This window comes from Zingiber officinale, chromosome 1B, assembly GCF_018446385.1.
Source record: "Zingiber officinale cultivar Zhangliang chromosome 1B, Zo_v1.1, whole genome shotgun sequence".
NCBI lineage: Eukaryota > Viridiplantae > Streptophyta > Magnoliopsida > Zingiberales > Zingiberaceae > Zingiber > Zingiber officinale.
In genome coordinates this window covers 160,689,254-160,704,581 of record NC_055986.1, presented here as the reverse complement: position 1 = coordinate 160,704,581, position 15,328 = coordinate 160,689,254, and the positions used below count along the sequence as shown (strand labels likewise).

The following is a 15,328-nucleotide window of genomic DNA, read 5'->3' as shown; positions in this document are numbered from 1 at the left end:
GATCAAGCTCCCTCCTATGAGTATTTCTCTTTTTTATTATTAACATTTTAAAAAAAAACTACAATAATTTTAGATTTTATAATTAGATTTTTTAATTAATATATTTTTATTGATATCCTGAGTATACAAATATTGTGGCAAATATTTAATTATGCCACAACTGAGTATACAAATATTACTTGTAAAAATTAAATTTGAGTTATTGATCACCATGGTAAAGAATAGATTTTATCCTGATGGCCAATTTTGATGGGCTCGATTGGTCGTTCTCAAAATTAATCAGGATAAACTTAATACTAACTATAAAAATAAATAAATAAATAACCAACATTATTACTGGGAGAAAAAACTGTGAAGAAAGCACTGCTCAAGAACAGTGAGAAATTAAGCAGAGGACAAAGCAACTGATGGTCCTCTTGTCGTTTAATTTAAGATTAATCTCAGCGGGAAATCTACTAAACAATCAACTGCTATTCCAACTACTGCTTCCGCTGTTCGATGATCTCATCGCTTCCCGTTAATTAGGAGAGAATGTTCATGGCGAAAACGTCGTCGTCGGCGAAACTCACGAAGACGTCGCCGTCGTAGTACAGCTCCTCCTCGTCGTCCGTCGCCAGCGCCGCCCGCATCTGGCTCCACCACTCGCCGCCGGCATTGCCGCCGCCGTCGCAAACTTCGAAGCTCTGGTTTACGCCAGAGCTAATGTAGCTGTTGGCCCCCGCCGCCGCCATCTCCGCCTCCATCTCCGCCTCCGTCTCGCCGTTCCTGGCGAAGCGGCCCCGCACGCGCGGCCGGCTGTCGGCGAGCGTCTTCCGGCACGCGTACTGGATTCGTGCCGAATGGATACGATTTAGAATTAAAGAGGGGAACGAGATCGATCGAAGAGGAATTTTTATGTACGTACGGTGATCTTCTTGTGGAAATTCCTTTGGTTGCGCTTGCTCCGATACCGCTCGATCCTTTCCTTCCTCTCCTCGGCACTGTATCTTCCGACTCTCCCCGGAGCGCCGCCGCCTTCTTGGCCGTAGTTCTCCACCGAACCGTGCGTCCTCTGCCATCGAAATTCACGGACCAATATCGGAACTTGATCGTAGGAAACAATCCAAAATTGAATTTTTAGCAGGAAAGGTGAGGACTTTCTGACCTGGATGTCGCCGGTGCTCAGCACCCGCCTCACGGGGGCGGCGTGGAAGTCGAGGTAGTCGCCGGAGGATGACGGCGGGGAGGAGTAGGAAGGCGGCGGCGGCGGGTAGTGGTGGATGGGTGGATCCGGAGCGTAGTGGTGGAGGGGAAGTGACTGTGAGCTACTGCTGCGGTGGAGGTCGTAGTACTCAGCCGGTGGGAAAGAGGAGGGGAAGGGGAGGAGTCCGCCATTGGCCTCGTGGTAGAGCTCTGGAGGCGCGCCCGGCGAGCTGAAGGGGTGGTGGACGCTGCCGTCGGGGTCGTAGGAGGATGAGGAGAAGGAAAGGAACATGGCGGAGTTTGGCGGTGGTGGTGCTCGAGGAGTTGAGCCGTGGGTGGTGAGGGAGGAGGAGCTCGGCTTCGGCTTTTAATGGAGGTCGAAGGGAGCGGTGTTGTCAGGGGCCCACTCGACCTTGTCAAAGGAGAATGGTGAGTTGACCAGGGTGGGCCCGCACAAGCAGTTGAGTCGGCTGGGGCCCTGTCGGCCTACTGCGAGTGCTCACCCTGCCTCTGTTTTAGACACCTAGACTACTTGCTCATGCATCCACCCACTTGAGCTCGATCAGATTCAAAAGTCAACTCAAAATTTTGACCAGGAGTTGACTTTTGAATATAGTTCCGTCTCTAAATCTAAATTAGAATATAGAAAAATTATTATTTATTGTATTTAAAATAATAAATATAATAATAATAATAATAATTTTAAAAAATAATCAGTTGAAGATGCGGATCGAATACTTACGTGATAAGATCTATATCTCAAATGTCGTAGTTAGATTTGATTCCTAGATCATAAAATATATTGAGTCATTTTCCAATTAATCTCTTTCACCGCAATAGATTCTGTGAAGATAACACACATAAGGTAGGGGAAAAGAAAGGGTTGTTGTTACCTAACAATTACTAATTATGCATCTGCACTAGGAATGTATATACGTGAGAATTTATTCTGATTCATAATATATACTTTTTCCTCTGATATATATCCTAAATTTAATTTGGAAAATTATCACTAATAAATCTACTTCAAGAAATGTGATCTAGAATTCATTAATCAAAGTCTCCTGAAAGTTGGGAGAAGTTTCAGACACCCAAAATTACGAAAATATTGAAAGATTTTGTTGTTTGTTTTTGCCAAATCATATAAACTGTTCCCAAACGCAATCTAACAAATCTTTGGCAGAATCCGAAAATTAATGAACCATTTCAAGAATCTAGCCTACACGAAGGTTCTAAGCGTAGGCTTTAGAAGAGGAGGAAAAAAACAAAACAAAAGAAGTGTGTGCTGTGGCAGAAGAAGAGAGGAAGCTCTTTATTAACTCACTCAGAGTTCTGCAAAAGGGAAAAGGGTTTTCGGTCCTTTGATGCCTTGTCATGAATTTGGAATCATGAACAATTATAATCTATTGTTGCAAGAGCATTACATTTGTTGAAACATGGATTAATTAGCTATATGATCTGATAGACTAACTGTGAATGACTTGAGCAGTGCCAAACTAAACCTCACACAAGCAAGTTACTATCGAAAGACACTGCAGAAAGATCTAACCCCTCAACCAATGAACAAAAGCACGATCCCACATCGACAGTGGACGTAGCTCGATCGACACCAAAAATTGCTCCCTTATCAGAAAGGTCAACTCCCCAACGCAGTCTTGATAAGACAAGACTGCTTTAGTCAACTCACCCGACGACTCAACGAGGGTGCAAAAATTCCCACATGATCTTCACTCACCCCACAGATTTCCTTACCTATCGAGAAACATCCCCACAGTGGGGGCCAATCCTTCACCTGTTGCCCTCCCCTGCACTACAATAATAAACAACTTTTGATCAAACAAGTATTGCACTAGCATCCTCCACTAAGAATCGAACCAAGTCATTTAGAACATGGACAACACTATTCAGCAGCTCCTAGATTAGGTGTTTTTTTTTAAGAGAGGAAGGCTGGTAATACTGTTGTGATAGGTGCAGTGAAGTATATATATATCCCACTGTTGGCTTTACCATCCCTACTGTTGATTAGCCACTAGAAAGTGTTCGATAAACGAAGACAATGACTCATAATCAACTCCTGGCAAGGTAGCTAGCTATAAACCAAAGATCATAAGAACAAAAAGTTGGAAGTCTCAGAGAACATGCATGCCACCTTTTGACTCTAGAGCACTAATAGATATATAGTCCAGTTTAGTGGCCTCCAATGATGGGGGATTCCTACTTTGCGAGAAAGTGATCATGGGTTCTGCTGTTCCATTCCCCTATTCGACACCATAACTAATGGCCCGTGAACACAGAGGATCACCTACATTTTTCACACTTGGTAATCACAACTTCATACTTGTTATTCTACAACAAATAACAGGAGATGACGTAGACCCACATGAAGACAATGTAGTGCAGATTATTCGGTCACACCAGTACTGGGCCACTTAATTTAAAGCAGTGTGTGTATACTAAGATATAACGCACCCCAGGCATATTGCTCCCTGGCTTTATAGCACGTCAGAGGCACTCAAGTCGCATTTGACTAAGTTTATATGGACCTATTTTGCATTTCATATGAAGAGAGAAGAGCCTCATGTAACAAAAGACACTGATTAATTAGCACCAACTTTAACCCTGCTAGCTTATGAGTCCACGAGAGGTTAATCATGTCACCTACATACGGTACCATATATATCAAACAACCTAACCACTCTAGAGATGGCAATGCTGCTGCAATCATCGATCTATTAAGAATCATTAGAATCCAGGTCAATCGAAACGCGATCAATCGCCATATATTCCATGCATGATACGCAAGGACCACAACAGTGGTCATAGCCAACCCAACATGATAAAATCCATGCGCACCCAGGGATATCGCAGCTGCTTGCAGATATCTGGAATCATTGTAACTCACCGAGTGATATTGAAGCTCCAGAATTAATGCATAACATGTGCATCGTTTAGTGACGCCGGGAGAGAAACCACCGTTCTCTCTAGGTTTTTCTTTATAGCACATCAGAGCCAGGAAGAAATATGGCAGCTGTATCAGTACTGTGACAACTTGTAATATGCATAGGCCAGGACAACAGTAATATTAGATTTGCAAAAAACAATAGAAAGGTAAGTTTCTTATCTCTGACATGCGTGGGGATTTGCATGTTGTTCTTGTTTGCTTAACAAGCTGATGAAGAAGCTGGCCCATCTGAAAAAATGTTATCGACCTAATTTTATGATTTAAACCACAAACAGGTTCAGTTATAGAATAAAATCAAGATTTGAAATGAAAGTGCGCCAAAGTTTTCATCGACCTAATTTTATGATTTAACATTATTTGAGGAGATATTTTTGTGGGTAACAAAGGCTGATTGAAATTTCAGGTCAGTGTGGAAGAAATATCATGACTGTTCAGTATTTTAAGCCAGAAAATCTGCTAAATCCTGCACGCTTACATGAGAATAATAACAATCCCCTCCACATGAAAGCTTATTGATGACAGCTATAAAGTCTGACCACACAAAAAAAAAATGATGCAGAACAGTAAGTTTTTTTTTTTTTGTTGCTAGAAATAGATAAGAAATTGGCTCATTAGATATAATTAAAGAATCATCTTTCCTTACAAATGTTTCTAGTTCTTTTGGGATTGTACCCGTTATTCCTGACAAACATAGGTTTAAATAAGCCCTTAAAAGGCAAATGATAAGTTGGATAGAATGATCGCTGTTTTCGTTTCCTTTTTCCTGCAAAAAAAATTGAATTATGAATGACAAAGTTGCAATATCTTGATGATTTTGAACTAAATAAATGTACAAGAGATTTACAAGGCCAATTAATACCATAAGAGTAAAATTTATAATAGCATGCAAACAAAACATGATGTAAAATATTGTTCTACCACCTAAAGGAAACAATTTCGTGGATTATTCTTATTACTATTTGTAGTTTTCTTAATCACAAAATAAAATTTATAAAATACAAAGCTAATAATGAAAAAATAAACTAGATAAGCAAAGTGTTACAAGTTGATAATAAACATATACATTACACATTGATTCAAAATTACAGTAGCATGCTTGATACATAATTTCAATAATATCATTAGCTGAAATGCTACTAAATTTGCTAGGCCGACTACAGAGAAAATATAATTTAAGTTGAAAAAATAATGAGGAAACAATTTTGAAAACCTTTACTAGAACCAAGCTGGCTTTGGTTAATCATGTGTTTGGTATTCTACAACACATTTAATCCTAATCCAATAAATGCAACTTCCACAAATTCCACGATGATGTAGTCAACTTTTGAGAATATTCTGTTTTCTCTGACAACATTAAAATCTAAAATCTACTCTAATAGAAAACCAGATAAAATAATCACACACAAAATTTGATTACTGTGGTTCACATTGACAAAACCAAATCTTGGTTTTTACACATTTAGCAGCATAAACATGAGAGAATCATATTGAGTACAGTACAAGAAAAAACAGGTTGGATATAGTTGTAGGTTTTAAGTACCTGATTTATCTTTTGACTTTTGTGTCTCTTCTTTGGCCATGATGTTACTTTTCACTTCTGGATCATCAATTGTATATAAAACATCATCATGTTCTTTGGTCTCATTAAAAGAACCTTTTTGCAGAAAACTGTCTACAAATGAGATTGAGCCATCAACTTGGTTACACAGTAAAGGTCTTCCAGGACTCCTACATGTTGGGCTCGTATCTATCAGATCATTTTCTTTCAGCTCGGGTACAAAAATAGTTGATATATCCTTCATTACAGGCTGACAATCCTTCACATCAGCAAGTAGAGTTCTCATGCAGCCTATGGCATCTGGGAAGATGAGAACTTCTTCACAGGCAGCATTATCTATACCTAAACTTGCAAGAGATATTGCCATATGGTTCGTTGATGAATTATCTTGTGTGACATCATTGGCAACAACACAAGGTTCAGGTGTTGCCATATGATTCTTCAATGAACCATTATCTTCTGTGACACCATCAGCACCAGCACAAAGTTCAGGTGTTGCCATATGATTCTTCAATGAACCATTATCTTGTATGACATCAGCAGCAACAGCACAAAATTCAGGTGTTGCCATATGATTCCTCAATGAATCATCATCTTGTGTGACATCATCAGCAATAGCACAAGGTTCACAGGGGGTAACAGGTGATGCAGGATTCATAGGCGATGACAACTTTTTGGTTTTGTCACCAAGCAAAAATGATGGTTCAGTTGATAATGGGAAATCAATCGAATTTGAACCAAAAGATTGTTTTCTGATAAAAGTAGGAAATTTTGTAATGTCATCCAATGATAACAAATCACCTTTATCACTGGAGATGGGATCCCATTTATTCCATTTATCAAGCGAAAAACTTTTTGGGTTGAATTGTCCATCAGGTATGACTCTTTCAAGTCTGATAGTTTCCTTATAGAACTGTTTCTTCCTAATGGCATTAGCTAGCAGTGACCTGTCAATAAAACAAACATAAAATTACAAACAACGCAGAACAAGCACATAAGATGAGTGAGAACTCCAATAGTTCAGAAACACGATTGATAAACCTGCAATTTTGAGAAATAGTATATTTGGCGTGCTCAGCTGACAGACCAAGCAAAAATACTGCTAAGTTTGCAACATCAAGTGGCCCTCTCACATCATTCACAGTTGAAGCGGCACTTGATATGAGGAGATTCTTCCCTCGACTCCAGTCAGACAGTAGCTACAAAACCAAGATGGACACATTATGGTTCAAATAATGTAATAAAATACGAGCAAATAAATACAGAAGATTTGCATAGCATTCTAAAAAAAAAAAAATACAAGCATATATTCTACAGTATCATATTATTATATTGAATATTAAACAACAACAGAAAACAATTCCGAATGTATAAAGCCATAAATATATCAACCCCAATGTCTAGTAAACTTTAGTGTTATGCATTAAAGTCATTACAAATACAACCCAATAATTTGATTGGAAGTAAACAAATATCAATCCATGAGATTCCATACATATTGAGAAATTTCATATCACGACATCATACCATAACCAAATAGGGTTATATGTGTTTCTACAAATAGTCAATGGAGGTGCAATGTCTAACTCAAATTGCTAGGTCAACATGCGTATAGAGGATAATGAAGAGTATGAATATCAGGATAAATTAAGAGAACTGAGTATGAAATAAATATCAGGTTAAATGAAGAGTATGAATATCAGAGATTTGTCAACCAAGTTTTCATTGACCTCATATTGTAGAATAATAGATCAACAAAGTCTGAAACTTTTAGTTTTGAAATTTGCACCATTGTTTTGTAATTTTATTTCGAGTTGGTCAGCACACGCAACACATCTCATTCCATTTGCTGACCCACGCACAAAACTCTCCATGACAATTGATGCGGTGATAAAGGAGACCCGCTAAGTCTGGGTGAAAGGAGGAAGATAGCAATCCACGTGAAGGTCAAAGTCAAGTAGGTCAACGTTAGAGAACTGACGGGCCCACCAAAGGGCGACCGAACGGAGCCCTACATCAAGGGTCGACCGGCATATGTTGCCCGACTGGCAAAGAGGTGGGCCAAGCGAAGCGCCCGTGCATCATGGAACAAAGGAGCTTGGAGATGACCGAAACGTTATTCCGGTCGGGTAAGAGCGTACTAGCGAAACTCGTCGCCGTATGGAAGAGCAGCCGAGTCTTTCCGAGCGAAGGAATACTTGGCCGATCAGAGGAGTACTTAGCCGAGTGGCTATCCTGCTCGGTCGATCAGCGAGAACGTTGACGTGTCTTTGGATATACTTTTGGGAGATGATGCTGCCGACACGATGCATGGTCAACAAGCGGATCGTATGACAGACAAATCAGAGGCCATGCCCACGACCAATTGGAGAACGTGTCCATGACCACGTGTCCAGGACCAATTGGGGAACGTGTTCACAACCAATGAGAGAACGTGCCCATGCCTCAAAAAATGCGCGCATCACCCACCAGGGCATTATATAAAGGGAGTCCGTACACCGGCACAAGTACGCATTATTCACTATTTTACGCTTGTTCTACTGTTGTTCCACCTTCTTCTTCGTGCTAGTGAATGACTTGAGCGTCGGATAACCAACGCCAGGACCCCTTTCTTGGCTCGACACTAATGTTTCTTGTGTTTGCAGATCGGAGCATGATCTACATCCAATCAATGCAGTAGCCACATCCCCAGCTTTCCGTCTCCACGATTTTCGGACAGGATCAATGATGAAACACAACTGCAATGATGTGAGCCTTCACACAACAACGAAAGGTTTCACTTGAGGATTCCCATGAGGCTTTCATGGGGTTTGTCATGATTGTGATGTGGTGGCATGCTTCCATGAGGCAACACAACAAGAGTTAGGCTTCCTCCTCAACCTAGGATTGGTTGTCAGCATCAACACCCGGCATGGTCAACATGTCTATGGAACAAAGATCCCAGCTCAGGAAGAGATTTTAATCCTTGATTTACACTACACTGTGATTAACTATTGTCCCATTTTTTACTATTACTAAAGTAATATTAGACATATAAATATTCCGCCTATTTTAGTTAATTTGAGTCTTTATTTCAATCTAAAATGTTTTTAGATGGATATACATGATTATTGCCATTAAATACAAAGAACAATAAGGGGTAAAGAAAATATACAGGAGGCAATTTAAACTAGATTTACTCTAGCCTTGGCTGCACATAAACATATCACTGAAGTAATAAAAAAAATGCAGATGTTATGTGATTGAGTCATTGCATAATCCATATGTGACAAAACATACATATACAATCTATATTAAGAAATTTATTTAACATTAGTCGTGAGTATATTAAATAAAATTTAAATGATTATTTAGAATATAGAATGCAATCAGAATAGCAATCCATCAGAAAAAAGGTTATATCTACTGTCTGATGAATGAAAGAAGAAAAATACAATGTGCACACACGCATGGGAAAATGTCATGTGAGCATGTAATAAAATATAAGTTATCCGACAAGGAAGCAAAGAAGATTTACTACACCTTTGCATCTGAAAGGATCTTTCTTCTGACATGAGAATCAGCTATAAGATGAGAATACGTAATTTCAAAATATAGTCCACGCTGCAAATGAAAAAATATGAGAGTTATCAGAATTGAATCTGGCCAAAACTTTGAATCATTTCAAGCTCAGATAAGTAATGCTGATGCACTTACAGCACCTGAATAGCAAGCTTAATAGATGGAATCTTCAAACGAAAAGGTAGCTTTTGGGAGAAGTCCAATGCGATTATATCAACCTATTATAGTAATCAGGTAAAAAGGTAACCAACAACAACTTCACTGCATTATTTATTAGATTCCAATGTAAAAGGTAAATATAAAAAGTCACAAACACACAAAAATTATGAATTGGATTAAAAGAAGAAAAAAAGGCTTTGTCAAGTTAAGAAAAAAAAAGGTATTTATTTAGATCTAAAGTTGCAGCAAATAATTCTTCATGTTAAAAGCTATTGTTGATCATAAATAACGCTCTAACTTATGTGCATGATGTTCCTTGAATTATGCAAAGAGAGATCCAACCTGGTGTATCCTTTATAGATAAAGTGATTGCTTGTCCTCTAATGTACATTATGTGGATTCATTCATAATGGGCATTCCAATGGTGGCAACCAAATCACCTTAATGGGTGATCACCTAAAGAATGTTAAGAGTACATGAAAAGCACTTTGTGCATGGATTTCTCACCGAAAACAACTTTTGTAGCTCATTCCTATGAGGGAAAGGAATAATTTTTTTCTTCTAAAAGACAATGTGACATTATCAATAAGATGCTACTTTACATGCATGGACAACTTTTGTAGCTCATTCCTATGAGGGAAAGGATTTTTTTTTTCTTCTAAAAGACAATGTGATATTATCAATAAGAAGCAACTTTACATGCATGTTTTATAGTGGCTCTCCTATATGGAGATATCCATGCAAGACTGCAGCTTGGAGCTAGATCCTCTTACAAAAAGTCACTAAAAAACAAGGTAACTAAGCTCGACCATTTATCATCCCAATTGCATCCCTGTTTCAAATCTAGAGTGCACTCTAGGTAAGATTAAAAGGTAGCAAAGTCTAAGATCTGGTTCACTCTCCACTTGCCAATGAAAACTTACGCATAAAAAGGTTTTAACTTTAAAAAACACCTAAGTAACCACGTAGTATATCAATTCTAAGATGCAAACCCAGTTTAATTCTTTTTTATTTTTATTTTATAGAACATGAGTGTTACAGGAATTGTTGGAGAGAAGGAAACCTTAAAAAACGCCTATTTAATCTTTAGTCTCCCTTTGTAACTTTTAATTTTAACCCACTATTTCTCTTATTCCTTTGGCGTTCATGATCATGTGATTTTGGGCCTTTTATTGGGCTTTAACAAAATAACAAATGTGTAGTGTCACACTGAATCTAGTTCAACCATAGCCACAGGTGCAAATAAAGGATTGTTTTATATTAGGCTTCGTTATTTCCTTACTTTCCAATTTTCTTGCCTCATTTAAATGAATAGAGCATACACTAACTGCTTTCACTTATCCAAATTTATCCTAATGTTGTAATGATGGCTTACTACTAGACACTAGTTCATTTACATCTGTAAATATAGGACTAAGCCACAGATAAGGAGACTTGGTGTGCTTATTCAAGCCCTGCCAACATTATCCTAACTCAATAGGATCTTTTCTTAATCTTATCTTTCATTGTTGAATCCTAGCTTTTTGGCTCAACTATAATCTGGACCACACATCCATTTTAAGAGGGATACACCACTCTATTTGCATTGTCAATAAATCCTCTTTGTTCTTCTATTTTTCTGCAACCAAATTTCCTACTCCAGTGATTTTAGGATTGCAACATGGCTCTCTGATCAATGCCACAGGGAGGCTAACCTAAGCCTGCAGAAAGTTCAGATTTCTCAGCTTAACAACAGAAACAGCTCCACATATGTCTGGGATCTTCTCTCCTCAATTATGAAACACTGAATCTGATATAAAATCTGACAAACTATTCATCTTCCACAACTTCTCATGCTTCTCGATGGAAACAGGAGGGCTTCAAGTCTTCTTATGTCTTCACACATAAAGGAAAGGCATAGGCAGGGTTTTTGTGAGTCATGAGTTTCACGTGACGGTCAGCAGGCCAAATAAAAGATTATGCTCATGTCGACCAAGATAGAAGGATTTTTTTGTTAGTACAAATAAGGTGGTTGACCTCTCATACTGCGGAGGAGTAATCCCCAGCATAGTTGAAAAAAAAAAAAAATATATTTGAATATGAAGGACTAATTAAGATGAGATCCAGCAAAACTCTGCTATTGATAGCTTATTCATCAACTCTAATTGTAAGCCATCATTGAGAAAAATTCAAATATGTTAAACACGTAAACTATACTAATCTATTTAAATAAATAATTTGAAGAACACATCCGTGACCCTACAGTTTGGTCGGATAAAAATGAACTCTAACTACTGACAGAAATGAATTTTTATGAAATTATAATTATAGTTTCTAAGGAATTGAAATTCCCATTCCTACTTTTTTCAATCAAACAAGGATGTTCATGGAAATCACAGAATGCAATTGTATCCACGTAAGCTAATAAATAGGGACGTACTAGAGCTCACCATAGATGACTCGCAAGCCTTGTCAAAAGCTTCCTGATCCAGAGGACGGACAGCGACTAGGTCGTAGGTCCTCAGAAGCGCGTTTCCATTGAGGGATACGACGGCAGCAGCTCCTGCAACCAAGATGGTCAAGCGCGTGTACTGGCGGAAGGTGGAGGATCGAGGAGCGCCGAGGAGGTCGCGGTGGAAAGCAGCCGAGGAGGCGAGGACGGGAGCGGCCTTGAGCAGAGAGTCCAGAGAGAAAGGGCTGATGTTGCATTGGAGAGCATCGGAAAGCACGCCTCGGAAGGGGCGGTCATAGGCGACGGCGACGTAGCCGAGCTCCATGGCCCTCACCACTGCCTTCAGCCGCGCGTCCTTACGGGCCTTGTTCTCTGACGGGGAACCGCCGCCGTCCTCGAGATAAGGTATGCTGAGATCAAAGAAGAGAGCCATGGCGTAGGCCGTCCGAGAGAGAACGAGGGCGGGGACTGGGAGGCAGGCTACTGGGGAACGTCGGAGGGTGGTAGGGTTCTCTGAAGCAGGTTCAGGATTTAATACCATGGCCCAAACGGCCCATTGAGAAAAATTAAAGAAGGCATTTAACCAAAACGCTCCTTGGATTACCAATTTTACCAAAACGCGCCTATTAATGTTTTACCCCAGAAAAGATTTATTTCCATTTTTCTCTCAAAAATACTTCTAATTTAACTTAATATTATACACCTATTTAAAACACTGTCTAGCTATAGTAATTATTTCTTAGTCTATAAAAAATTCTTTTCGTGAATTATAAATAAAGTTACTAGGACAATTGTAGTCATAAATGTATCTCAAAGTCTAAGCCGGCAAGCTATAAATTAGATTGCTTAAAAATATTAATTAAAATTATTCATATATTTGAGATATACATATCCATTTTCCTTTGATAAAAATGTATTTTTTTTACTTAAAATATAGTTGCATATTAATTTATAAAATAGCTTTAATAATTTTGTAGCACTTTGGCATCAATTTATGCTACAACAAAATCAAGGTTTTCTAGAATAAGAATAAAAAAAATATTTTCAGTAAAAATTAATATTGAGATTTTTTTTTGGGAGGGGGGGGGTAAAATGAATCGTGGAAAGTATGTTCTGACTAGTGTCCGAAAATATAATGCATGTCACTATTTAGGCTTTATTAGGCTCTCTTTGAATGAGTTGAGGTAAGATTTATTAATAAAAGGAAAGTAGAAGAGTTTGGTTTATGTATTTTTTATTTTTATTTTTTGGAAAATAATTGTTTTTTAGAAAATAATGTTTAGTTTGTATTTTTTATATCTATTTTTCAGAAAAAGAAATATTATTTTTTAAAAAAAAATAGAGAATATCTAAAAATTACTTTTTAAGAAAAAGAAAAACGTATGTTTTCTGAAAAATAAAAAAAAAAAATACTCAAACCAAATGCTCTCTAAAGTATTTATGTTCCCTTTCTTTAAGAGGGAGAGAAGATTCTTTCTTTGATAGGAAAGAGAGGGGAATGAATCTTAAATATATAAAATTATAAAAATACTTTCACTTTTCTTCATGTTGGGGGAGGAGGAAGAGGAGAAGGAGATTAGGGTTATATGTCCTTATGCTCTTGAGTCCTATTCTTGGAGAGATGTGTCGTGAGGGTTGGTGTCCACGTCGTGGGGTGAAGTGGCTGGATACTGGGTAGTGACGATGCGCATTACGTGAGGAGTGACGGCGCAAAGACAAGATACCTAAATATATGAGTTAATTTAAGAATTAATATTTTGAAACTGGAATAAAATTAAAACAAAATATTTTTAAGTTTCTCTTCTCCTTCTTTATACTCCAAATCGGAGTATAAAACATTACCTCAATTCATAAGCATGAAAGGTTTTACTCTTCTCTCCCCTTACTCCACCTTAACTCATTCCATCCCAAATAAAAGTTAAATTTTTCTTCCATTTACTTACCCTTCCATCATCTTCTCCCAAACATACCCAAATATAATGTCAAACTTTAATTTAAACTTTTATTAATATAATAACTTTATTAAAATATATTATTAATATTTTAATGATGATATAATACAATTTTTTTAGCCAAACCATATGTATTCATTAAAGAGAGAACATCATTTATTTAAATACAATTTGACATAACCAATTAGGATAAGAATCTTCCCGCTATTCAAATGTCGAGGAATAAAGGAAAACTTTTCAGGTCAATAAGTGAGCAATACTATTAGCTAACATTCTCTGATTCTCATATGAGCAAGAGAGATAAAATTTCACATCAGATCCTTTAGTTCGCAATCCCTGATTCCTTCCGTAATTTGCACGTCAGATCACGGTCGAAATCTTGCCAAAATTAGTTGCAATCTCTCCTGGGTTCTTCTTCCCGCCTAGATTATAGTTTTGAGTTGAGCTAAGCGGTCGGAGACCGCTAACGGTGGGCTGGCCACCCCCACCTTAGCACCATATAGTTCGCCCACCGTCGACGGCTTTTAGCTACCTGGTTCGACCCAAAACTATAACCTAAGTAAAAAGGTGAACCCAGGGGAGATCGCAGCTAATTTTGGCTAAATTTCAGTCGTGAGTTGATGTGCAAATTGCGAAAGGGACCAGGAAGATATCAGAGATTGCGGACTAGAGGATCTGGATTCATAAAATTTGGGATAGTAAATAAAGATTTAATTTCCATAGTTATCGAGACCTAGCACTATCGAGACCTAGATCCCCTACAGGTTGTATTAATACTTGAACTGCTTGCAGAGAGTTCAAATTGATACAAACATTTTGAATACTCAAGTGAGCACATAAGTCCATTCCATAGTGAATCGCTGTCAACTTCGCATCCTTCATCGACCCCGGGTCCTAAATGGCTTCCGCCTTATCACTCAAAACTTATCCATGCGAATCTTGAACAATTGCTCTAACACGAAAAAGGTTCTTGACCTCATCATAGTCCGCATCCACATCCAGCAGAACCTAGTTAGGATTCGAAGGTTTTCAAACCCGTTTTGAGTTTATCTTCATCAAAGGGTATAATTCCTCTTCTGTCAAGTTAGACTCTCGAAATGCCTTTTGTTAGAGTATATACTAAAAGTTTAGCTTTCTTGTATAAACAATCATTTTGAAATAAAAATCACATTGATCAAATGTCTATATTTATGCTAAGTGTAGTTGTCCATTTAATTTATATTATAGATAACATGATGTAAGGAGATACACAGAAGATCATATTATCAGTTCCTTATAAATTATAAATAGTAACTCACAACCAAGATGAAATTGGACAAACCATTGGAGTGGTTGTAGTATAATTTGGTATTAGTTTATCTTCACTATAAATTACACTAATACACTTTGAGTGTATTGAGCATGATTATTTAAAGTTGTTCTTTTTATACTGACTGTTAAAAAAAACAAGACCTCTGTTATTATGGAAGTATGTACTCTTAATCATGATATAATAACAAGTACATATACTTAATATTTATTTC

The 15,328-nt window shown here is 37.8% G+C and overlaps 2 protein-coding genes across 6 annotated transcripts; both read right to left on the bottom strand.

Annotated features, from left to right (window-relative positions):
* Nucleotides 1-377: 377 nt before the first annotated feature.
* LOC122015491 (two-component response regulator-like PRR37) lies at nt 378-1,517 on the bottom strand. The gene is made up of 3 exons (XM_042572449.1): nt 1,145-1,517; nt 905-1,051; nt 378-824 (listed from the first exon to the last, which is right to left on the bottom strand). The coding sequence occupies exons 1-3, from the start codon at nt 1,472-1,474 to the stop codon at nt 522-524; spliced, it is 780 nt and encodes a 259-aa protein (XP_042428383.1). The 5' UTR covers nt 1,475-1,517; the 3' UTR covers nt 378-521.
* Nucleotides 1,518-3,787: 2,270 nt separating this feature from the next.
* On the bottom strand, nt 3,788-12,366 carry LOC121986608 (protein GAMETOPHYTE DEFECTIVE 1-like). Of its 5 annotated transcripts, XM_042540569.1 has the most exons (9): nt 11,852-12,366; nt 9,404-9,481; nt 9,225-9,305; nt 6,744-6,901; nt 5,685-6,649; nt 4,788-4,907; nt 4,620-4,675; nt 4,311-4,372; nt 3,788-4,173 (listed from the first exon to the last, which is right to left on the bottom strand). In XM_042540569.1, exons 1-9 carry the CDS (start codon nt 12,284-12,286, stop codon nt 4,164-4,166), a joined length of 1,965 nt encoding a protein of 654 aa, XP_042396503.1. In that variant the 5' UTR covers nt 12,287-12,366; the 3' UTR covers nt 3,788-4,163. The 5 variants fall into 5 exon arrangements, with proteins under 5 accessions (XP_042396503.1, XP_042396500.1, XP_042396516.1 ...); XM_042540566.1 differs by having other exon boundaries at nt 3,788-4,372; XM_042540582.1 differs by lacking the exon at nt 4,620-4,675 and having other exon boundaries at nt 3,788-4,372.
* Between the last annotated feature and the right edge of the window lie 2,962 nt (nt 12,367-15,328).